The sequence below is a fragment of the Sabethes cyaneus genome, chromosome 3, assembly GCF_943734655.1.
Source record: "Sabethes cyaneus chromosome 3, idSabCyanKW18_F2, whole genome shotgun sequence".
In the NCBI taxonomy this organism is placed as follows: Eukaryota; Metazoa; Arthropoda; class Insecta; order Diptera; family Culicidae; genus Sabethes; species Sabethes cyaneus.
The window spans coordinates 72,975,932-73,000,610 of record NC_071355.1 but is presented as its reverse complement, the minus strand read 5'-3'; the positions used below and the strand labels follow the sequence as shown (position 1 = coordinate 73,000,610).

General features: G+C 40.1%; 1 protein-coding gene across 1 annotated transcript in view; it reads right to left on the bottom strand.

Annotated features, from left to right (window-relative positions):
- LOC128743666 (exocyst complex component 4-like) overlaps nucleotides 1-24,679 on the bottom strand; it is a 129,630-nt gene that overhangs the window by 99,921 nt on the left and 5,030 nt on the right. Inside the window, exon 2 of the mRNA XM_053840285.1 lies at nucleotides 16,250-16,622. Coding sequence (XP_053696260.1) covers nucleotides 16,250-16,309 — 60 coding nt within the window. The 5' untranslated portion in view covers nucleotides 16,310-16,622. The remainder of the gene's footprint in view (nucleotides 1-16,249; nucleotides 16,623-24,679) is intronic.

Sequence of the window (24,679 nt, the reverse complement as noted above, 5' to 3'; positions counted from 1 at the left end):
CGCACAACTTTTCAACGTACGTCAGCACTTTTTCCGAAACGCAATTCGAGCGCGCAATAACAAATCAACAAACAACGGATCCTAATCGCAGGCTCGACGGTCGCTTTGCTAACGCGCTTTTATCCTACGAAGCCACCTTTTTCCAACCACTGAACGCCCCTGTTTCACAAATAGCTTTTCCTTCCGCATTCACCTCGCGACGCAATTTCACTTCTTACAACCGACCAAGATGCTGGAAGTAGCCTTCCTGTTCCTCTTGCTTCTAATCCGTCCTGCTCTGTATGTATCCTTGCTCGTCTACTACTGATACCTGATGTGGGAAACCGATCCAACGACTTTGAGCGATTACATTGAACTGAATCCACGGGCGGCAGATAACGTCAGAAGCCTGATGAAGCTATTTTCTTTATCAACTCATTATGCCACAAACCGAAGGGCTCTCTTTTGCTCCTGCTCTGTCAGGAGAGCGCAGCTCTCTGTTGCAATCGACTTCCGCTCGGGACTCGCATCATTATCCAGGAATTTTCCACCCACACACGGTGAAACTTTCTCTCTCGCACCAGTTATCGATTTAGAATTTCCCGCGCTGGGCAGAACTTTTTCTCTGCTATACATGCTCTGGAATTCTCGCGACAACCACCGCTGGGTGAAAAAAAAGAAAAACTAGAACTTCTCTATTTTATGAACTACTATTCTTTCGTGGAAAATAACTGCACCGTCCAGAAGGCTTGAGAAGTCGCTCGTTTGTGTGCGTGTCCATTCACAATCGTCTACTCCTCTAGCAGGGGCAGGCCACATTGCGAACCGGTTCCGATGAAACTCATCAAACATCAAACGGTATCAAAATCAAAATTGTGTCAAAAAATATCACAATAAAAACTTTTATTTAATTTTTTCTCTCCCGATTTATAGTTAAGTAATTTCTTACTATAGAAAGTATGCAACTTGGATAGACATTAGATATTTATTGTTCTTTAAGCGCAAAAACTCTGATAAATTTGTGTAAAGGAATTAAATGCGTTTCGTTTCCAGGTTAATAGCATTGTAATGATTTTCACATGTTGGCGAGAGTAAAAGTCACCTTGAAAAAGCCGTAGATAATAAATACTAGCCAAAATATGGATCTTCACACTAGAGATGAGGTTATTCAAAGGGTCAGAAAATTTGTACACGAATTTTTCATTCGAGAGAAGAGCAAAGCTCCACAGCATTTTTGCCAGCGGCCATACATCCAATTTACTATGATTGCGGGTTGGTAAGATGTATTCTAATAGCGTAACATACATCTATTTTTGTACCATCTCTTCAAAAATAATTCTAACTGTCTTTTTAATTAAATAGGTACAAGAAATATATTGCATGCCGTAAAACACACGAAAACTTTACCAGAAACACATAAAACCATTAAAAGTTAACATTGTTATTTTCAGCTACCATCAATGAATACGAAGTATATAATAGGGGAGACAAGAAGGACAAATCATCCCGAGTTCCTGCATAGTTGCCCCATAACACTTGCACGCATACTGACTAAGTGAGCCCGCCCGGAAATACCTAAATATTGTTATTGACTCTAGCTGAGCAAGGAAGGTCGCTCGACCCGACGTTTGTACTACGAGCATGAAACGAAATGCTTTCGTCGCAGACCAGGGGGAGTCCACTACCTTCACTAGAGTAAATAGATGTTCCCAACGGTAACGTGAGATCTCATGATGTTTGATATTCCTGATCCATTTTCTCGAAAGGAAGTTTTCGAAAAATTCAAAAATCGTTATTGTAACAAAAATTCTCGAAACTTTAATCTATGTATCTATCTACGTGAATATGTTTGTATCAAATTGTATGTATGTTCCGCTATAGCTCCAGCTCGCATTTACCGTTCCTCGCCAAACTTGGCACATATGTTCCTTAACATGAGGGAATCAGCACTGGTGGGTTGACAAAAAGCGGGGGTGGTCTCTTACAAGGGGTGGAAGAAGGTTCAAGTGGGTAAAGGGGTGCATTTCTCTTGTATTTGGAATTTGTTATTATATTTGTATTATGGTTATTCCACGCGAAGTGTCCGAGAACCGGGTAATCGGTCTTCATGGATTTGAATTAAATTTTGCCAGATTGTTCGTTTTCGGGCAGGAAGTAAAAATCCAAAATTCGATGCCGATCGGACATTCCTTCGATTAATGGGAGCACCTCCATTTTTAAGAAAAATACCCATTTTTGTCAAAACCTCTATTTTTCTTTTGCTTATTTCGGGAAATATTAAGTTTAGAAAGACACTATTTTCACATTTTCAAAGGAAAATACTTAAAGAATTCGAAAAAGATATTATTTTTTAGCACCAGTGCTGCCAAACATTTTTAAACTCAATTTGAAAACTAAATTTACATTTTTCCCTGAATGAAGACAATTTGATCTCAAAAATTCCAACTTCATTCTACATTAACATTTACATTTATTGTATATACCAACATATTTGAAAAGTTCCTACGAATAGCCCTACGATTTAGGTAAAAGTCGAACCCAGCTGAAACTTGGCTGAAAACTCGTTGTAGCCCGACGATGGCCACATTTGCTGCATAATTTGTCCTTCGAAACGGTATGGTTAAGAAGCCATGGACAATCGGCCCTCGCCATTAGGAGATCAGCTACAAGGACTGCTCGGCACAGATTACTCCTGGTTGCTAGGGTGTCCAATTCAATTAACATCCGGCGCACTGCGTATCTTAGTAGCTGGAGCGGGTTGTTCCAAGGCAGGCGACGGAGGGCAAATCGAATGAATTTGCGTTGTATTTTCTCTAACCGGTTAACGCCGTTGAGATATTGGGGATTCCAAGCCGCCGAACAATACTCCAGCGTCGAACGGACAAGCGCGCAGTACAAATTCTTCAAGCAAAGTATATCGGTAAAGTTTTTCGCAGTTCTCATTATTAGGCCAAGACTGCGGGATGCTTTAGCAACGATGTAGCTGATGTGCTGCCTGTAGGTCTGCTGTGAGTCAAGAAGAAGGACCAGATCCCTGATGCGGGACTCTCTTTTAATCAGTTCACCGTCTAGATGATAGTTAAAAAGGATTGGCTGTTTTTTTCCTGGAGAACGACACAACTGAACATTTGCTAATGTTGAGCACCAGTCTATTTTCGTTTTCTAGAAAAGATCTCCACCTGCTCTTACAGAAACATGGCATCTTCTACTTTTTTGACCTCGTGATAGATCATAAGATCATCAGCAATGGAAAGCATGGGTCCTCGTAACGAAAATTTTACATCGTTGAAGTATAGTACGAAGATGAGCGGATCTAGATGACTGCCTTGCGGAATACCGGTCGTGATGATATGATCCGTAACCAATACGTGATGGAGGTAGCAGCAGTTACATCGGCCGGAATTCCGGCGTCGGCCGAAAACGACCGTGCTCGTCTGATTCTTCAAGGTATGACGGTTCGTGTTGGAAATCGTTTCGAGACAGTCCTCCTGTGGCACGACGACGAACGAAAGTTTCCTGCCAGTTATCCGATGGCTGAGCGCAGGATGCAAGCATTGGAGAGGAAGCTGTCAAAAAAAGAAGCGTTGCGGCAAAATGTGGAGAAGCAGATCACCATTTATAAATCGAAGGGCTAGAAGCCGGGCAAGGTGCGCAGCTGCAACAGTGACTGGCGTTTCCCTGAATAAAAAAATTGTTGAAGAGGCCTGACATGCTGATGTCTCTTTTGGCAGTAATTCAACGCTTTCGTGAGCGAAGCGTCGGGTTTGGTGATGACATACAGGAAACGTACCACCAGATCCGGATCAAAGTGACGGATAAACAGGGGCACCGCATCGTCACTCCAGTAATGACAAGTCGCAGGTGTTCGTCATGGACGTGGCGATATTTGGATCTACTTGCTCACCCCGCTCTGCGCAATGCATCAAAAATCTGCACGCGGAGAAGTATCCGGAAACGGCGGTAGAGAAAAATCATTATGTCGACAACTATTTCGATAGTTTAGACACTGTTGAAAAGGCAATTATGAGAGCCAAGGAATTGAAAGTTATCCACTCGCGTGGCGCTTTTACCATTCTAAGTCTCAAACTCGCCGGAGTTCTTGTCAGAAATAGGAGAGCAAAGTAGCAGCAGCGCGGTGCACTTTCACCAAGCCATGCAAGCCGAAACAGAAAGAGTTCTCGAAATCGTCTGGGATTCGAAAGAAAATGTGTTTTCCTTCTTCACCACCACCAATGCAGAAATCCAGCCGAAGTAGAAATCTTCTAAGAAAGCTGCGTTATGGCAATGTTCGATCCGTTGAGCCTACTAGCGCCGTTCACGATCCGGGAAAATGTTGATCCAACAATTGTGGGGGACCGGGTGTGAATGGGATGAGCGAATCGACGACGTATCAATGGAGACATGGATACGTTGGGTTAAGTTGCTGCCAACGATTGCGGAGATTAGGATTCCGCAAAGCTATGTAGATTTATGTCCAATTGTCGAAGGCGGATGAAAGACGGTCCGATCGAAACGTTGCAAGCGACGAAGAACCAGGTCTAGCAAGTCGGTAAATTGGTCATCCGTACGTACACTGTTGAACCAGGAGGAATTCCATCAAGTGAAGCGCTACGTGTTACTAGCGGTTCAGACCGAAGTGTTCCGGGACGAGTTGAAAACCTTGAATAAAAATCGAAACCGACCTACGAGCAAGTCGACAGCTTTGGAAAAATCAAGACGACGTGAATCGGATGGAACGACGTACGGAGAACTATTCGATCTGCGCTTTCCGGTTATTTTACCGAGAGAACGCCATGTGACGGAGCTAATCGTGCAGCACTACCACGAACGCTACCACGAACACGGTTATCGAGAGACGGCTAAAAATTAGATTTTTCAGCGGTTCTACATTCCGAAGGTCGGAACGGTGGTGTATAAGATATAGAAGGCGTGTCAGTGGTGTAAAGTCCACTATAACTGACCACAGGTTCCGAGGATGGCAGCTTTATTGGTGGAGTGACTACAGCCCTATTCACGACTGTTAACCACCAGTTAACATTACAATAGCGCGACATAGAGAAAAGTGCTGGATAGCCGTGTCCACTTGCTTTGTGATGCGCGTTGTTCACCTGGAAGTGAGTGCCAGCTTGCCAATACGGTCGTGTTTAATAGTTACTCGTCGCTTCATGCATCGTAGAGGGCCACCGCAAGAATTCTTCTCCGATAACGGCAAAGCAATGCAAAGTCATGGGTATAAACATCCTTCAGAACTTAGCACTTCTTTATCGACAGACTTCGCAGCCGGTAATTAGAGTACAGTAAGATTGTAAGACTAGTGCAAAGACTCGAACATACGACGACTAGCTTGTTAGGCTAGCATCGTACCCCAGGGCTAACTGGGCGGACGATAACGGGGCTAACTTGAAAGGAGCAAGCAAGGAGCTAACGGGGAAGATTGACGATATCAATAGCGACTGCGCGGACGACCGACGCGCGGATACAGTGGTCATTCAAGCGGGGTGTGGGAGCGGATGGTTAGATCGATTAAGTAGGTGTTGGAAGCATTGAACGACGGGAAGCGGTTGACAGACTAAATTCTGCACACGTACGTAAAGAATCAGAAGACATAATTATGCCGCTGTACATATCACAGGATATAGCTGGGGTAGAAACGCTCAGTCCGAACCGTTTTCTACGTGACGTTTCATCGAACGAGCCACAGATGGTTCCCCTTCCGCAGCACTAGGCAAAAGCGTTGCGCGATACGTATAAGCGTTCGCAAGAGTTGGCTCAGGAGATGTGGGGCCGATGAATTAAAAAGTATGTACCGTCGTTGAACCAGCGGTCCAAGTGGCATGGGAAAGCGAGAGTACTGTAGAATGGCGACTACGTCTACGTCTGCGTAGTCGAGTGGTCCAAGTAGAGAAATTCGTCAGCTGAAGAATAATAGAGCCGCCAGAAAGGACCGACCGCGACAGAACTCTACAAAAATGGCCAAGACCCACTAACAACGGTACTTCATTGGATAATTTCAAGGATTTGGGGGGAGGATAAACTACCGGAGGAGTGGAAAGCTGTAGTCTGTCCCATCTACAAAAAGGGCGACGAAACGAATTCGTGAGGCAGTATCAGGCGGCCTTTATGGGAGCCCGTGCTACTACGGATCAAACTTTTACTCCAGAAATGTCGAGAGTACAACGTGCCCACGCATCATATTTTCGTGGATTTCAGAGCAGCGTACGATACAGTTGAACAGCGAACAGCTATAGCAGATAATGCACGAGTACGGTTTTCCGGACAAACTGACGCGGCTGATCAAAGCTACCCTGGAGCGAGTAATGTGCTACGTGCGCGTTTCGGAGACACTCGAGCCCTTTCGAATCGCGGCAAGAGAATGGACTGTCCTCTAAGTTATACGACTATTCGCTATTCGCTTCGGTTATTCGCTATTAAAGGGATGTGATCTGGTGTGCAGCCAACGAAATGAGAGAAGCGATCTTCAGCAAGAGTAGCCAAGTCCTAGCCTTCGCAGACTACCTCGACATCATTACTAGAAACCTTTGGACAGCGGAGGTAATCTATGCCATACTAAAAACGAAGGCTAGGAGAATTGGGTCAACGCGCCGAAAACCAAATGCATCGAAGAAAGAGGCTTCAGAGAAAACAATATTTGCCTCCAACGGACAGTGACTATTGACGGCGATGAACTGGAAGTGGCTGATGACTTCCTATATTTGGGATCTCTGGTCGCCGCCGACAATAATACGAGTAAGGAGATTCAATGACGGATTCAAGCAGGAAATCGAGCCTACTTTTCTCTCCGCAAGACGCTTCGATCAAGGAGCATATGCCGCGCACGGAGCCGACGATATTCAACACGATAATCAGACCGGTAGTCCTCTACGGTAAATCCTCTACTATCTGGGGCGCACTAGGCGTACACAGGCGTAGAGGAGTTCCAGATAAGCTAGTCCATCTCATCGACGCTCAGTACGAGGCGTTCTGGTGCAAGGTTTTGCACGATGGCGTCTTGTCTGACCCCATAAGGGTTACTGCTGGCGTGAGACAGGGCTGCATTTTATCACCGCTTCTGTTTCTCATCGTTATGGATGAGATATTAGTAGGAGCAATTGACAGTAGACCAAATCGAGGATTGCCTAGGAATCCTCTAACTCTAACTCTAATGGAGCAGCTAAATGACCTCGACCTAGCCGACGACATTGTCTTGCTCGCACAACGCCGAAACGATATGCAGAGCAAGTTAGATGACCTCTCCGAGAGCTCCCAGGCAACAGGTCTCACAGTCAATGTAGCGAAAACTAAGTCTATGGTAGTGAACACTGACAATTCTACCAACTTCACAGTAGCGGGACAACAAGTTGAGCAGGTAGACGCCTTTCAATATCTTGGTAGCCAGACAACGCCCGATGGTGGTACCAAGACTGATATAGCCACACGGATCAGGAAGGCCAGGGGTGTCTTTGCAGGTCTGCGAAACATTCGGCGCTCAAACCAGATCACTCTACGTACGAAAACCCGAATCTTTAATTCAAATGTTTAATCCGTACTGCTGTATGCCTGCGAAACGTGATGCGTTTCAGCGGAGACAACGCAAAAACTGCAGGTATTCATTAACCGGTGTCTGCGATACATCATTCGTGCCTGGAGGCCTAATAACTGGATATCCAAGGAGGAACTCCATCGTCGGTGTCATCAACGGCCGATAGCCACAGAAATTCATGAATGTAGGTGGAAGTGGATCGGACACACCTTGAGGAAAGGAGCGAACGAGGTTTGCAGAGAAGCACTCGACTGGAATCCACAAGGACAGCGTAGAAGTGGTAGACCCAGAGGCTATGGCGACGGAGCTTAGCCAATGACATCCGGGCTGTAGACGAGAACCTGTCCTGGCGACAGGTAAAAGCCATGGCGTGTAACCGGAGGGGAGATCTCTGATTTCATCCCTTTGTTCTGCCGGACCGGCGGACATGGACACATAAATAAGTAAGTAAAATCCTCTACGGACCTGAGACAGTGACATTGCTTACGGATGACATACGCGCACTTGCCGTATTTGAACGAAAGGCGTTGCGGACAAATTGTGGCGGAGAACAAGCGGAGACTGGCGGAGGCGTATGAATGACGAGCTACAGGCACTGCTTGGAGAGATTCCCATCGTACACCTTGCGACAGTAGTAGCCTCCCAGGCTACGGTGGGCCGGCCACGTCGCAAGGGTGCCGAAGGACTGTGCAGTGAAATCAGTTTTCTTCAAGAACCACACCGGCATCTGGAATAGAGGGGCCCAACGTGTTTTAGATGGCTTGACCAGGTTGAAGCCGACTTGCGTGTGTCGAGATGCGCAACGAATTGACGACGAGTAGCCCAGGACCGAGTACAATGGCCAACCTGCCTCTCGCCTGATAAAATAAGTAACTGAAGAACAACTAGTGCAAGTTTCGTCAAAATATTTCACCACGTTGTGGAATAGTACAGAATGGAATTCAGACGACTATCAGCATCTTTGGCTCTAGCAACACGTTCGTCACAATCCTGTGGAAGATTTGTGCCTTTGGTGACCCCGACGTGACATGAACACGAATTCGAAATTGAATTCTCATTCGAAAAAGCTATCCGAATCCGAATTTTTACGAGTAAGTTTTGACGAAATTCAACGGATGTATTTTGATGGACGGGCTATTGGTGGGCTAATGATGTGGATTTTGTGCCAAAAGAGATGATCCCTTCAAATTGTCCGGAGTTTCGATTCATTGAAAAATTTCAGGCAATTATCAAACAACGCCTTCGACGAAGCGGGGGGACAGACAACAGTGCGCTAAAGAAATGCGTTCAAAGTGGATGAAATATGCTGGTTTACACAACTGTGCAGGGTTTGAGTTCTATTAAGAAAAAAGTTCGAGATTTTATCAGAACCAGATAAAAGCAACGATATACTGTAAAACTTAAAACTAAATAAAAATACTGCAATGCAGTCATTTATGGTTTTTTTACGACACTTCATTTCCGAATTATAGGTTGTTCTATGCGTCCAGATTAACTTTTATCAGAAAAGATTCTTGCAAACACAATAATCACGTAGCTACAACTGAAGTTCTTTCAAAACGGCTATTTCCAAAGTTTTTTTATTCTAAACAGCAGTAAATTTCGAGACCCCCTTGGGTGGCGATATCTGCACGTGGGAAATAAAATAAGTTTCGTCGAAAAACAGATTATAACAAGTTATTTATATTTCGTGCTTCTTTACTTGTGGTGTTTTCTTCCACGTCCACATCATCTACTTGAAGGAGTATTTTTTCTGTTTAGGTAAGCAAACACATAATATATTGATACTTGAATTAGAGGGGGAAAATGATAATGCATGATAACAATCTTAATTACCAACTAATCAGATCAAAAAAGGTGATGCTCATAATTTTGGATTGTTCAACATAACATTCAGACGCTTCATCATGACTTATTTAAAAAATAGAACTGAGTTAACTTGTTTTATACAGTAAAAAAAGAGTTTAAACCAGCCATTTCGTAAGCCATTAACTTTTTTGAAAAGAAATTTAAATAATTTCCTAAGACGTATATACAAATCTTCAAGACAGCACGCGATTTTTCCTTCTCGCCAGAGCGCCTACAATCAGAGTCGTATAGTCGTACACTAAACGGCAGTATAAATTTACGACCAACGCTCAATGGAACCAACCGAACCAAAACAATATCCCCAACCCAACCACCCTGAGCGCCAACATATCGCTGCGTCGGTCGGTCGTTGCGGGATCGCAAATCAGAGCATCAATCCAAAACATGCTGATTCTTTCGTTATGACTGTTGCGTGTCTTATTCTTTGCCCTAAATTGTTGTGGCGAATGAGTTTGAACGGCGGTGGGTGGACTGGTGGTGGTTCTTGACTTAAGAAACTCTAGTGGCAGCCGGCGGAAATTGATAATTTTGTCGTTTCTATTTTTATTCGCGACTTGAACCCTGTGCATGTGAATTCGAATTATTACAAAATTAGACCACTTCAGAAACCCGAACGGTCTGCAACGGCAAATAGATAAGTGGAGGCCAAAATACTGTCTCGCGCTGAAGGCCCTGTGTGACACAGCCCCAGTCGGTGTTTGTGTACGATACCAATCAATATTCATTCGTTTCATTCATCTATTTGGGGGAAAATACATGCGTACACGCATGCGACAACAAAACGACGAAAGAATACAAATGTAAATGTACGCATTTTCGTAGTTGTTTACACTTACAACTCCTTGCTTGATATTACGTGCTCGAAGCGACGTGAGCTTGTGCTTCCGGATTAAATTTTTCCACAGCTGAAATATTCAATAACAATTCTTGTGACGTTCCCATTGGGAGCAAGTCACCCGAAACCGCCAACAGACGAGATGCATAATCATTTGACCGGTTTTTAGCCTACAAACATTCGTCATTCTTGCCTATTCATTCGAAACCATTCGAGCAAATCGAACCAGCCTTCAATTTTTGTCGAAAAAATAAGGCTTGTAAAGACTTGTTATAATGTTCAACCGACTTGTGCAGAAACAAAATTACCGCCGCCGATGTCCCGGTTTACCTGCTGACAATGTGGACTCATTCAATTAGCAAAAACATGCGCTATCCAGAAAAATTCCAGAACGGCACCATCAATATGGGCATTAATTCCAATTACCATCTCGGTTTGTTTGCCGTACTTTTTATTATCTGCCTGAGGAGCAGTCCCTATCGGGAAGCCGGCCGGTAAGAAAACTGGTTAACATTTCTAGAGTCAGCGAGGTCATATTGACCTTACCTCTATAATCTAGAGTTTATTTAACGAATACCTGTGCACGACATGAACGATATTTGTCTAACAAATATATTTGCAACACACCATATCGTGGAAAGGTTTAACGATTGGTCCAAAATGGATGCAACCACCCGCGGTAGTATCAACTTATTGGCGCAGTACATATTTGTCGAGGGCGAAACGTAAATTTCGTTTTGTTTTTCTTCGCAGCGATGTTCTAATTAAGAGCAATTCCGGAGCTCGGACGTTTGCCCAATGATTGAATGCGATATTTTCACTATTTGCTCTAGATACGAGTGCGTTTCGTAAGATACCCAGCACCGTTGCGTTGTGTACAATAATGCAGCGAGGATTGATCTCCTGTGGGTAAACCGGCCTACCTACCATGCTGTGAACAATGTTTGCTAATTTAGCACGTTTCTAGTTGAGGCGTCAGGGTCAAGAATGTGTTGTAGTTAGACTCTAGATTTCTTTAGGAATGTAACAATTTCTAGGTCATTACAACTCTATTTTAAATTAAGGGCATGCAACATTCTGTAATGTAGTTTTAAAATTGAACTGCACACACTAGCGTGCCCAAGTTGCGCCACGTAACCCATTATCTCTGTAATAGTTAATGTAAATCTAAACAATTTCTGTGACTTAGAAGTCCACCATTTCTAATTTAATTTAACTTAATTTAATTCGAAAAAATAAAATCCTGTAAATTATCCTCACATCAAGCCTCTGCAGCTTTCGCCTGGTGAGACGGTGCAGAATCTTGTTGGACGCAGCATGGTGCATTCTTGTAGTGTTTTTTGGCAATGGTAAGCAAATAACTCTTCAAAGCATCATCGATGAAATATTTAGTGTTGATTTTAACACCAGGTTCAATGAACAGCAATGAAACCTTTAAATTTTTGGATAACCGTCACCTTGGAAGCATTCTGGAACCCAATTCTAGAATTTCACAATCACTGTACCGCTTGAGCAACTGCCGACATCTTTCGACTCTTGCAACCTTTTGCTTTTTAGTCAAACCGTGCGCCCGTTGTTTTTTGTATTGAATCAATCGAAGATCATCTTTCAAAATATTTTTCATGACTGACTGCCAAAATACCCATTTTCTTAACCATCTTAAGTCCAGACTGATCTGGTTTCAGTCGAATTCACTCTCTTACTCGTTTGATGGCTTTCGGTGTCTTTACAGTGCGTTTACGGCCAGGTTAGGAGAGTATTTTTTCAAGAACCGGTTTCCTTGTATCGCTCTATGGTACGAAAATTGAGTCTTCCGTTTATTCCGGAAGGCTTCAGCAGCCTAAAATATCACACGGTTGAAATTTTTTCAAAAACAGACTTATCACAAGTTCACTTTTTACGTCCATGATTACCACGACTCTTAAACGAATGAAAATTCAAATTATACTTGGAAGCTGTGTTAGCATTTGAATACACTCTAAACGAAAAATATGTATGATCTTTGACTATCCCTTTTTAATTGCACACGTCCAAACAACACTTACAGTTATTACTACTTATTCTGTAATTCTAATTCTAATTCTTCTTGACGGTAATCAGCAGCCGCAAATAAGCTTTGTCAGCATTATAAGAGGGTTAGCCGTAAAGTAACCGTTTATTTTTCCAAACTAGCCTTTAAGGTGACTTCAATGCTTATTGACTTGCATTTAAATAGCATTGATAATGCTTATTGATTATCTGGGTTAAATGTCAAACAGCGTAAAGCAAACAGTTTCTTATGAAAGTATAAATATTTTTTTAGTTTTTTAGAATACCGATGGATCTAGAAGTAGTTCGTCCCCTGCTGCTCCTGGAGAAAAATTACGGAAGCGAGCACGGGAGAAAACATGACAAAAACTGTATAAACGAGATAGAAAACGCAGCAGAAAAGAGGAAAAAGAGAAAGAGAGAAAAAATTGGCATGAAAAAAGAGATACGAAAGACAAATCGTGGCATAATGGTAGGGAAATCGGGGCGTAAAAATAGAAAACAGAGAAAATGAGGCAAAAAAGAGGAGACGGGACAGTAAAACAGGAAGAACGGAAGAGAAAAGGAGGAAAAATGAGAAAAAAAAGGAAAAACTATAAAGGAAACAAGAAAAAACATGATGAGTTAAAATAAGAAAACAAAAAAGGGTGCTGAAAGAGGACAAACGGATCTAAAAATGGAGGAAAATGGAATAAAAATGGCAAAAAATGACAAGAAAAAAGAAAACCAAGAGGAAGGTCCGGACTGAATGTATGCAAAACGTGACAGAAAACTAAGAGGGAGAGAGAAAAGAGCGAGCGGAAATATGAAAACACGAGAGAGCAAAGGAGGGACAAATGGACAGAAAAAGAAAAAAACGTGGCAGAAAAGGTGGGAAAACAGAAAAGAAAATAAGATAAGAAAAGATAAAAGCAACAGAAAACAAGAAAACCCAAAAGAAGAATTCTCAGAGAGAACAAATAAACCGATAGAGGAAACAAAAAAAACGGATCAACCGAGATATAAAGTAGAAGGATGCAACAAAAATAGGATAGGAAAAGGAGAGAAAAGCAAGAAAATGGACAAAAGAAAAATGTAAAACGGAAGAGAAAAAGACCGAACAACAGGAGATAAAAGAGGAAAACCAGAGAGCAGAGGGAAAAACTAGAACCAAAAACAAAATAAACGTGATAGAAAAAAAAGAAACAGACGAAAACAAAAAACGAGATGGAAGAAGGCAGAAAGAGTTGGGAAAAGACTAGAATTGGAAACGAAAAAAGGAAAAAAGAAAAAGCCCCAAAACGGGAGAGAAAATTATCAAAAGTGGGTGAAAAAAAAGAGGAAATACGAGATGAAAAAAGAGCTGAAAACAAGAAAATATGGGACAGGACACGAAGAAAAGCGGAAAAATCAAACAGAAAACACGGGACAAAAAAAACAAATGGTGAGAAAGGGGAAAAACAGAAAAAAAGTAAGAACAAAAAACAGGAAAACGGTACAAAAAAGAAGAAAAACGGAACTGAAAAAGAGAAATAGAAGACCAGTAAGACGAAAAATGTCAATTTTAATTTCAAATGAAAGTGTTTGAGTGTTCATGCCCAAATTCAAGTCTAATTTAGCGTCCAATGTTAAGTTCAATTTCAAATGTAATTACATGTGCAACTTTAAGCCAAATTTTAAGTCTACTTTGATTTAAAATTTTTAGTATGGTGTAAGTCTAATTTAAACTCTGATTTCAAATTCTAGTACAGCTTTCATTTCAATTTCAGTGTAAATATAATTCTAAGTCTAATCCAAGTCTAATTTACGTCCAATTTCAGTTCTGAAAAAAGTTTCTTGTTCTTGCTCTTGCTCTTAATCTTGCTCTTGCTCTTGCTCTTGCTCTTACTCTTGCTCTTGCTCTTGCTCTTGCTCTTGCTCTTGCTCTTGCTCTTGCTCTTGCTCTTGCTCTTGCTCTTGCTCTTGCTCTTGCTCTTGCTCTTGCTCTTGCTCTTGCTCTTGCTCTTGCTCTTGCTCTTGCTCTTGCTCTTGCTCTTGCTCTTGCTCTTGCTCTTGCTCTTGCTCTTGCTCTTGCTCTTGCTCTTGCTCTTGCTCTTGCTCTTGCTCTTGCTCTTGCTCTTGCTCTTGCTCTTGCTCTTGCTCTTGCTCTTGCTCTTGCTCTTGCTCTTGCTCTTGCTCTTGCTCTTGCTCTTGCTCTTGCTCTTGCTCTTGCTCTTGCTCTTGCTCTTGCTCTTGCTCTTGCTCTTGCTCTTGCTCTTGCTCTTGCTCTTGCTCTTGCTCTTGCTCTTGCTCTTGCTCTTGCTCTTGCTCTTGCTCTTGCTCTTGCTCTTGCTCTTGCTCTTGCTCTTGCTCTTGCTCTTGCTCTTGCTCTTGCTCTTGCTCTTGCTCTTGCTCTTGATCTTGCTCTTGCTCTTGCTCTTGCTCTTGCTCTTACTCTTGTTCTTGTTCTTCTTCTTATTCGTTCTTATTCTTGTTGGTGTTGTTGTTGGTGTTAGTGTTGTTATTGTTGTTCTTGTTCGTGTTGTTGTTGGTGTTATTGTTGTTGTTGTTTAAAACACCGAGAGAATGACTTTTTACATATTTCCATTACCTGTAATAATCCGTAAATTTTTGAAATCGTAAATTTTCCAAGAAAACTAGGGCATGCATCATTTGAAAAATAAGGGACTACTCAAATTAGTTTCAAAATTCTGTTTGCATTTTCCATAAACAATGATCAAAACACGAATATTTGGATCCTTGAAAATATACGATTATTTTAATATTTCCCATATATGATTTTTTTAGAGCAAGCCTGCATGTCAGTGAACTCACTTACATAAAAAACCGCTTCCTTAACGCTCTCTCATAATGCAATCTTGAATACCCCATCGTAGAAAAAATGGCGTTTGACTAAAGATGTGATATTTGACTCTGAGCGGAGAGGCGGACCTAGCTAACTAGATTGTCAAGATTATAGTATGATACACGGTTTGTAATGAAAAATAATAGCATCATTTGGCGACTATAACAACCATAAAACATAGCCACAAACACAATTGAAAAATTAAAACCGGCGATTTACCACCGATAAATATAGTAGCGATGCTATGTAAACACTTTCGTTGAAACACCTCTAGTATATACGGTTGAAATTTTAGACTCAAAAACCTTGGAAACTTTAAATTTTTTGAGAGTATTCTAAATAAATTATATTCAACCCTCAACATTTCTTATGAATAAATAAACTCTTTAACGATTGTTTTTTGTTCTAGATAAAAGAATTTTTTTAAATATAATAAAAACAAATGAGCAAATAAAGTCATAGTAAAAAATTATTTTTCAATATATCTAAATCATCTAAATCAAAGCTGTTAGTCATCAGAAACAGATCTAGTTCTGGGCTGTTAGTAAATAAATAACAATCATATGGTAACTAGTTTTATAAGGTACACACGATAACCAAACGATTAATATTTAGACTACGCTAAAACAAGGGTAGGTTCAGTTGGAGTGAATGATTTCGGAACTGCAGTTGAGTGTGGCCAACATTCATAAATATTTGTGCGGCCGGCCCAAGAGTAACGAAGGTGCCAACTTTAGTGCAACCGTCGGGGCGATGAAAAAGGTTGAAGCTAATTAAATGAATATTGACTGTGAATGACTGTGAAAATAGACAAGATGCCAGAGGTTTGTTTGGATTTGTACGGCCAATAATTTTAACTACAAATAATCTACTTCATGCAGTGGGTACATTGTTGATATTAACTGCTAGTTCAGTGCTACATGAGTAAGCAGGCCTTCTGGCCGTCGACTTCTACAGGGTTGTGTAATATTCAAGAGATAGTTTTCCACCGACAGGTCTTGGTTTCTAAACTGTCAATGATGCTCAATGGGCTGCTAAAATAAATTGCAGGAATGATAAAGGTGCACTTTGAATTAAGATTGATTGGAAAATAAAAACAAATCACTCTCTCAACTGCTACATAACCTCACCGTTGGTTTCGTGATACCTCATAAATCGTGTTCAGTATTCTCACCCGCTCGATCAAGCTCTCCGCCCGCCGGGCGAAGGAAGTCCTTCTCTCCTGGGCGTTCATGTTTGTTTCCGTTGTTTCAAAAAGCCGAACGAGACGCTGATGTCGGCAGAACAATGACCTCAGGGCCGTATCAACTTCAATTGGCGGCAGGTAATTAGATCCACTTTTAAACTTGACACTTCCGACAGTTCATCCAGCTGTGGCACACGACAACTAGGCGACGTTTTCGTGCAGCACTTTGCCAACACTTCTTGCTGTTCGACTTCCCCCCAGCGAAACCTAAAGCGCGCTATTCTCGCTGATTCCCCGTAAACTCACTCCACCTACAGTTCAGTTTTCCGTCACACTCAAGATAATCTTCAACTAATTTTTCCTACCAAGAACAAACAATTTTATTGACACTTTATTTATTTACCTCCTTCAACACTGCAATTTACTACACAACATCACTTATCGTCGTGTCTGAACCAGACGCGCTGTCAATCCTCGTCTCTCAGCCAACCACGCTTCCAAACGCCGATTGATTCTCCAGCATACTGAACTGAAATTATAGCCCATAGGATAGACGTGCACTGTTATTGTTAATTTACTTATCACCTGTTGTTCGTTGCAGAAAAAATATGTAGCTTTCAACCAAAACCGAATTGCGCCATGGCACGACGAACGAATCAACTTATCGGCTAGGGATAGGCAATCAAATTTGACCGTTCCGGGAAATCAAATGACAAGTTTGTACAATGTTTGTAATTATCTTTTGAATGCGCTTGTAGATATATCAAGTAGAACTTGAGATACACCAACTTAGATTTTCTTTAAAAATATATTTGGTTTCTCGGTTTTCACCACAAAAAAAACAGCATGTTCATCTATTTTTTTTATCTCTGATACTTGGTTCAAGAGTTATGAATGTGTGAAATAAGCAATGTCCGTGAAAATAGAATTTCTTTGAAGTTTTCTGGAAAATAGGAGACACGTTGTCTATTTTGATTAGAATGTTGCAAACCTATATGTCGGATGATTTCTTCATTTTAAGGCGATCATTAGTTTGCTCTTCACTGTGCGTATCAACCGTTCCCAAATGCCGCCGATGTGTGGTGCCAGCAGGTGCCATAATTTTTATTCAAGCGTCCAATTGAAGTCAACAACAGCATTTGGGCGAAACTCATGGCACCCCGCACGACGACAACAATGCCGAAGTAATAGGTGTAAGGGGAAACTGGCGAATAGCAAGCCAAGACCGCATGACATGAAGGTGTACTAATGCTAGATTTGATACTGAGTCAACTCGGTCCGTTGTCGTAAAAGTGAAATAAAAGTAAGTTAGTTGTTTAAAGGTAGTCCGTGCTTGTAGCTTTATTGATGATTCCATCAATTCCGTAACCATATTATTTATATGTTGGTACTGTATTCAAGAATACCTTTCTCAAGCGAGAAAAAGTAGAATTCGATGAACTGAACATTACGAGTATTGACAGAGATATTCATAGGTTGAGAATCTGCTAGATACTATGTTGTTCGCATTTATTATGTTATGACACAATAATGATTCCGCGCCTATTTCAAGAAATTTAGTTCATACAAATAAAACTTTTTGGTAGTACTCATCGGAAATACAACTAATAAAACTCTTGCCGGGGAATCCGCTGGTGACTCCGTGATTTACGGCACACGAATCAAAACGATTTACGACCATAGCTTAACAACCTGTTGATTTGTGAATCAACACCACCACCGGCTTTAATTTCTCGTGTAATTATTAAATATAGAGGTGATCGGGAGATTTTCCACTTCATAACACACCGGCATCATTTTCAAATGAGCCCATCCCAGTGAGATGTGATGCGGAAACATTAATCCGAAACACACACACTGACACTGACGAATCAGTCATACTGTGTCATACGGTGGGGACAACAAAATGCTGCGAAATTATTGATTAAAAAAAATATTTTTTATTATCAGTCTGAATCTGGTTGTTCAGATTGCTTCGAATTCTAATAAATAGACATAGATATTTGTTTAATTCATCATCTTCTGATTCACTAAATTGACACACGGAAATTAAAATCGCAATCACCCTTATCAGGCAAATTAAAATCATTCGTCTGGATACCTAAAAAATATTTTTATAGATCCTGCACGTCTCAGATATACACTTATGCAAGTATGAAACGATTGTTTACCATTCCGCGAGACTGACAATCGAAGCCGGGTAAACGTGCCCGACCAACAATTGTTACTTTATGCTTTTTTGCTCCTACGGTATGCACCGGAACGCAAAAACCGCACCCTCCACTGCTAACCTTTCAGGGAACCTTTCAAGATGGCGAGATATTTATAATTTATGTCGGAGCTTCCCTTTCCTTGCTCGAATGACAATTGCCGTTTGCTCGGCAGTAAGAAGTGACCGCACAAAGTAATAACTAGTAATTAAAATTAATTTAGTTGTTTGCGATTCAGACTTCGCCTTCGGCTGGACTATGCTGCCTTCGCGCTTTGCGTTCAACCAATACATATGGCAGGGTCCAATTAATCTTTTTCATCGTAATATTTTACTCTCTCGTTTACTTTGCGCACTGTCAGATATTCTTGCTTTCCGACTCGTATTTCAGAAAGCACCTTCGAGAATGCATCAATTTGGCACCATCATAGCTTAGAATTAACCTTTTCGATGGTCTTTCGTTCAAGAATTTCAAGTTCACTTTTTGGGTGTAAGGCAATTTGTCCAACACTCGTTTAAAATATTTTACATATCAAAGCACGGTTAGCTGACCTTCCGATAATAAAAAAAAATTATGAGTCGTTTCCTAAAATAATAAATTACTGTAAATAGATGTGAGAATTAGTCCGAATTTTGAATTTCGTTAAGTGTATCTTGTTAATGTATGTTTAAAGATCATGCGCCTCCATTAGTTTGAAACAAAATTGAGAGACACTTCGTGTTTTCTCACTGCAAAAGTTCAACCAGACGAAATCAAATGAAATTTATTTCTAATTTACACGATTTACAATTGAACAATCAGTTTCAGCTGCGTTAATATTACCGAAATCTCCAACATAAGCTCCTGCAGCATCAAAATAATCTATTTTCGCTTCATAAATAACTTTACCGCAATCAGCATAGGCCGTGGGAGGTTCGTGTTTTCGCGTCGTCCCAGACCGTATGCCCGTAGTGCACTTTTTATAATGAAATTGTTTGTTTCGATAGGTGGGTTACTATTTTTAGCCAATCCGTCTCGCAAGCATCGAATTAACAGGGCAGGCAGGCAGTCAGTGGTTGTTGTTTGGCCAACATAGCGAAGCAAAGCGCGCAAGCGAAGCTGCTAAGAGTGCACTCTTGTGTTGACAAAAAAAATTGCTTTGTTTACAAACGTAATCGCGATAATATTCAACTATTTTTAAAAATTTGAAAAATTTTCAAAATGACGTTGAAATTATTTAAATGATATTGATCAACACAAGCAAAGCTTTTGCTGTTTACTTCTCTAGTAAGTTTTTCTTCTTTATCCTAATATTTTAAAAACATCGTTGTTTAGTAACTTATACCGGGAAAGTCAGGAAACAACCGGTGTGAACCGGATCGCCGGTCAGTTGATTTTACCCCCATCCTGCTGAGAGTCACCACTGGCTGACTGAGGTGTTAGGAGTAGCACCAGCAATCAAGCGCCAGAGAAATATACACACAATGTGTACGCTTTTCTTTTCTTTTTTATTGCCTCATAATCTAAGAATTCTAGCTTTCCTTCAGTCAGTCCGGTGAAGACTATTTTTAACCAACTCTTGCAAGGCGGCCGTTGCATAACACAACCGGTATTTTCGTCACCGTCGAAGATCATTGCATAGGGTGAAAGAATTAGCCTAGAAAGCACGGATCATTTAGATGGAATTTCACAAATCATGTCATTGGACGTTATACGTAATATCAAACGGTTTTAAATATGATTTAGAAGAATTAAGATCAAACCGTCTGATGTAATATAATATTCAATCATTTTCAATTTCTGTTTATTAATTGGCATATCTTATATTACACCCTCCTGACGTATTCTGGTGATCCCAAAAAGCATCCGAAGCCTAGTTTTGCATGTGGACCAGATTTTTTTTAAATACCCAACTTTCAAACCACTGAACCTACTCCAATTATTTTGGTATCAAATAAAATATTTTTCAATGAACTTTTCAGCAAAAATGCAACCTTGAAGCTTAATCTTTTACAGCGCCAAAAATTAAAATTATAGTTTTTATTTGTATTTTCAAGATTTGGAAACCGAAGAAACTCCGGGTTTTTATATTTTTAATAAACTACTGATAAACTACCGTTCAAGAACACCTTTTATACATCTCTGCAAAAGCCAGCTTCCAAACCGGTCAGAAACATACAGTGATCAAAATCTGTTGTTTTCTGACCGGTGTTTAACAAACTAAAGCAAATTTAAACGGGTCACCCTTCGTATTCTTCCTTGGAACGATCCACTCAAATTGCCACGTTACGAAAGCTGTAATCACTTGGCTGGCCTTGAATTACCCGGTGTCCGTGGAGAGAAATTACCAAAGCGTCTCGTTTGTCTCAAACATTGTTTACTGTGTCTCATGTTGACTGTTCGGAACTGTTTAGCCAAATTAATTTCAAGGTACCACATAGAAGTCTGCGCAGTTACAGCTTCCTGTTTGTTTCTGGTTCAGGAGCAAATTACGGATTTAATGACCCTCTTTCTAGTAGTTGTTACTCTTTAATTGATTTTGATGCGTCTCAAAATTGTGTAAAGTTCAGATTAGAGCCATCAAAATGGTAAATATCAGATCGTTTGTATTGTCATCCTACATCTCTGAGCCAAATTAAAAAAAAAACAACAGAAATATCAACGGAAAATAACAATCACCTGGTTTGTATAGATTTTTGCAGTTACACCATTTTGAAAAGTTGGTGTCGACATAAATTAAATAAAAATCTTTAATAACACTTTCAAAATGAACACAAATCGCAGCTGGTATTGATTTTCTTGCACCACATGCCCATTAGTGACTGTTTCGAGCTGCATTGGGACTATCCGGAAACGTTTCGGATTAACTTCCCACCGGGTGACATGACCACTTTGTAACCTTAACCAAAACATCTCACACTAAAATTCAAAAACAAAGCCACGTTAATCATATCGGGACATGTTCCAAGGACTCCGGGTACCTCCAGATAAGTAGCCAGTTACGAACGTGAACAAAAGCTCATCATACGACACCTTAAATCACACTAAAATTCAAAAACTAGATTTAGGGGACATGAACGACTAAGAATTTTGAAAAAATCATTAATTTTTAATTTCAAATTTTGATTCTGCAGTCTTTTCCGCTTATTTTGATACTTAATTTGTAATGATCCGACCACGGGAAGTGGACGAAAAACAATCATACTCATAAGCATTCCAGTGCGGCGTGGAACAACTTCGAAATAAAACGCCGCTCCTGGAAAACCATGGTATTCAAACTTTTTGTACCTTCTTCTCAGAAACTACACAACGTATTGGAACAAACTTTTTTTTTGTTTTATTAGTGGTAGCTTATCAAAGTCTTTTAAAACTTTTGAGGTTTGTAAACGAAACACAGCCGAAGAAAAAAGAAGAAAAGGACAAAATTTTATTTTTTCAACCATCTTTTCTTCTTCTTTTTCTTGAATTTGAAGAAGCAAACCGGAAACGAAATATGCATCTGTCAAAATTATGAATATCTATCGGATTTAAAAGAAAAAGTATCATGTTCCTCAATAGTAATCGGCAAGATGCTATGAGAAATAGACAAAATATTACAGAAATTAGAATAAAAACTTACACCTGAGCCTAAATATGATACAATAATAACACCCAAATTTTCTAAAAATGACAGAAATATGTTAAAAAATTGCTCAAAAATGACACGAAATGATACGGCGTCGACGAATAACACAAAAATAATGCAGTAATGAAACAAACAAAAAATGCACAAAAAGAACTCCAAAAAGATAAAAAAAACAAGAAAAAACTAACACAGAAACGACGAGCAGTGCAGAAGTAATTCAGAAATAATGCTAAAATGACCCCAAAATTGTACAAAAATTATTTAGTCGATCGTTTGGTTAAAAAATTCAACGCTTTAAATTGTATGCCATTTTGAAACACACCCAATTAAAATAATTATTTAACCCAATTAAAACCACATAAACGGGACTAAAAGGATGCAAAAATTACCAAAATTATGACAGAATAATGAATCCAAACTGACTTGCTTGTTTTTTTTTATTTGTTTTTATAGTCTCTTTAACCAGCTTAGGTCAATCGTGACTTCTGCGGGGTTGGGATTTGAACCCGGGTCCTCGGCGTGAGAGGCGTGAATGCTAACTACTACGGCGGAACTGACCCCTGCAAACTGACTTTATACAACACAAAAATTATACAAATAGTAATTCATTAATTACACATAATTAACACAACAATTATGCTACAAGAATCATAAAAAAATACAAATATGATACAAAAACAGCAAAGCCTTGGGTTATAAAACGTCTTTAAGACATGACCCTTCTTTATCGACAGACTTCGCAGCCGGTTATTAGAGTACAGAACAATTACCGGGCTAGTGAACGATCCTACTGACTCTAGCAGCACCAACCAGACGAAATTCGAACATACGACGACTAGCTTGTTAAACCAGCATCGTACCTCGAAGCTTACTGAGGGGCCGTACACTAATTACGTAAGGCATAATGGGGGAAGCGGGAGTTCCGCAAAATCTTATTTGGGGAGAGGGGGGGTTCATAAATGAGGAAAAACCCTTAGGTAATTATTGCACGGCCCCTGAGCGGTTGTATATACAAACATGATGAAAAACTAAAAGAAAAATTTGATCCCCCTAGAGGTGAAAGGACCCTTTGTAATATCATCAAACTTGTTATTTGAGATAGAAATTGTCTTCAGAAGTTCAGAATATAAGTCAACTCATTATCAACGCTGTGTTGGTTAGTTCATAGAAATTTAACGAAAAACAAATACAGGAATACCTCGATATACGACAATTTATTATTTCTAAAAGTTGTCTTATATCGAAATTGTCTTACCTATATCGAAACATGGTTTTATAAAAAAATGCATTACCTACTGGTCGCCAGTTTTGCTCTTTGTTATGTGTTTACGGTTTTTGAACTATTTATTATTGTTTGAACTATTAAATTTTTACTATTTTTGGGGTTATTTTGAAATAATGAACATCTTCATGGCGCCGATTTCAGAATGGAAAATCAGCTCTGGTATCGTCACCAGCTGTGTCAAAGGGATTTGTTTCGATATAAGACAAAAATTGTCTTATATCGAGGTTGTTTTATAACGAGGCTCTCTTATATCGAGGAATCCCTGTATAACGAATAACCTTTCAGTTGGTATCAAAGCCATGCAAATCGGTCCAGTGGTTCAAAAGTTATGAGCTTAAAAAAAAAGAAAGACCGGCAAAAATGATGATCCGCTTGGTTTTATCTGAATCTTGTCAAGGTTTTATTGCGGAAGTAATCATTACCTCTGGTTTTATTATGATAATGCGCAATACCAAGATGATACCGAAAAATCCGGCGATTATAATTCGTATACACTCGAGTGTTATCAAAATTCAAGCATATCAAACGGGACCTCGACCAAAAATTTAGTGTGCTCTAAACCAAATGGGGTGGATCCTATTTGATTCTGCAGACTTCTTTACACAAAATTATTAGATTTTCATGTTTGGTTTTCTCAAAATCTTGCTTGTTATAGACGAAAATAGGTAAAAGTATGTCGAAATAAGGAGAAAATGGGCCAAATGAGGCACTTCTCGATGACAAACATGAAAGGGGTGGGCGATTTTCCGGAAAATTTTACATAAAATCACCTACTTTTTATCAGCCTGTAGGCCGTATCTTAACTGCATTTGTTTTTTGGTTTGTTTCTGCCCATAGTGCGCTGGTCGTAGCAATACAATATGGCGCACCAATCAAAATTGATCTTTTTACGGTTGTTTGTCAAACCGCAATAAATCTGTTTGTTTTATAGAGCTGTTAAAAAAGAGTTTCGTTCTTCGGTTTTGCAGTCAAATTGCTGATAAAAAAAACACTAAAAGTAGCGTTTGGTACTAAGTTTCAGACTTTTGAAAGGTTTTTAAAATTGTAATATTTTGTGATAATTTTATACATTATTGTAATGCAAAAACGAGTCCTAGCACCGTCTAAAAAAGTTGCCGTGAAATCTCAACTGAATAGAGCCGTCAGACGAAAAACGAAAGCTTTCTAATCCTTGAAAAAAATTTAATACAAATCGAAACGTCAGAAGTAGAAGAAAAACGTTCGTTTTCTACCAGCAATTTAACTGCAAAGCCGAAAAACAAAACTCTGCAAAGATACTCAGTCGAAAGAGCTATTAAAACGGAAACACCCTGACTAAC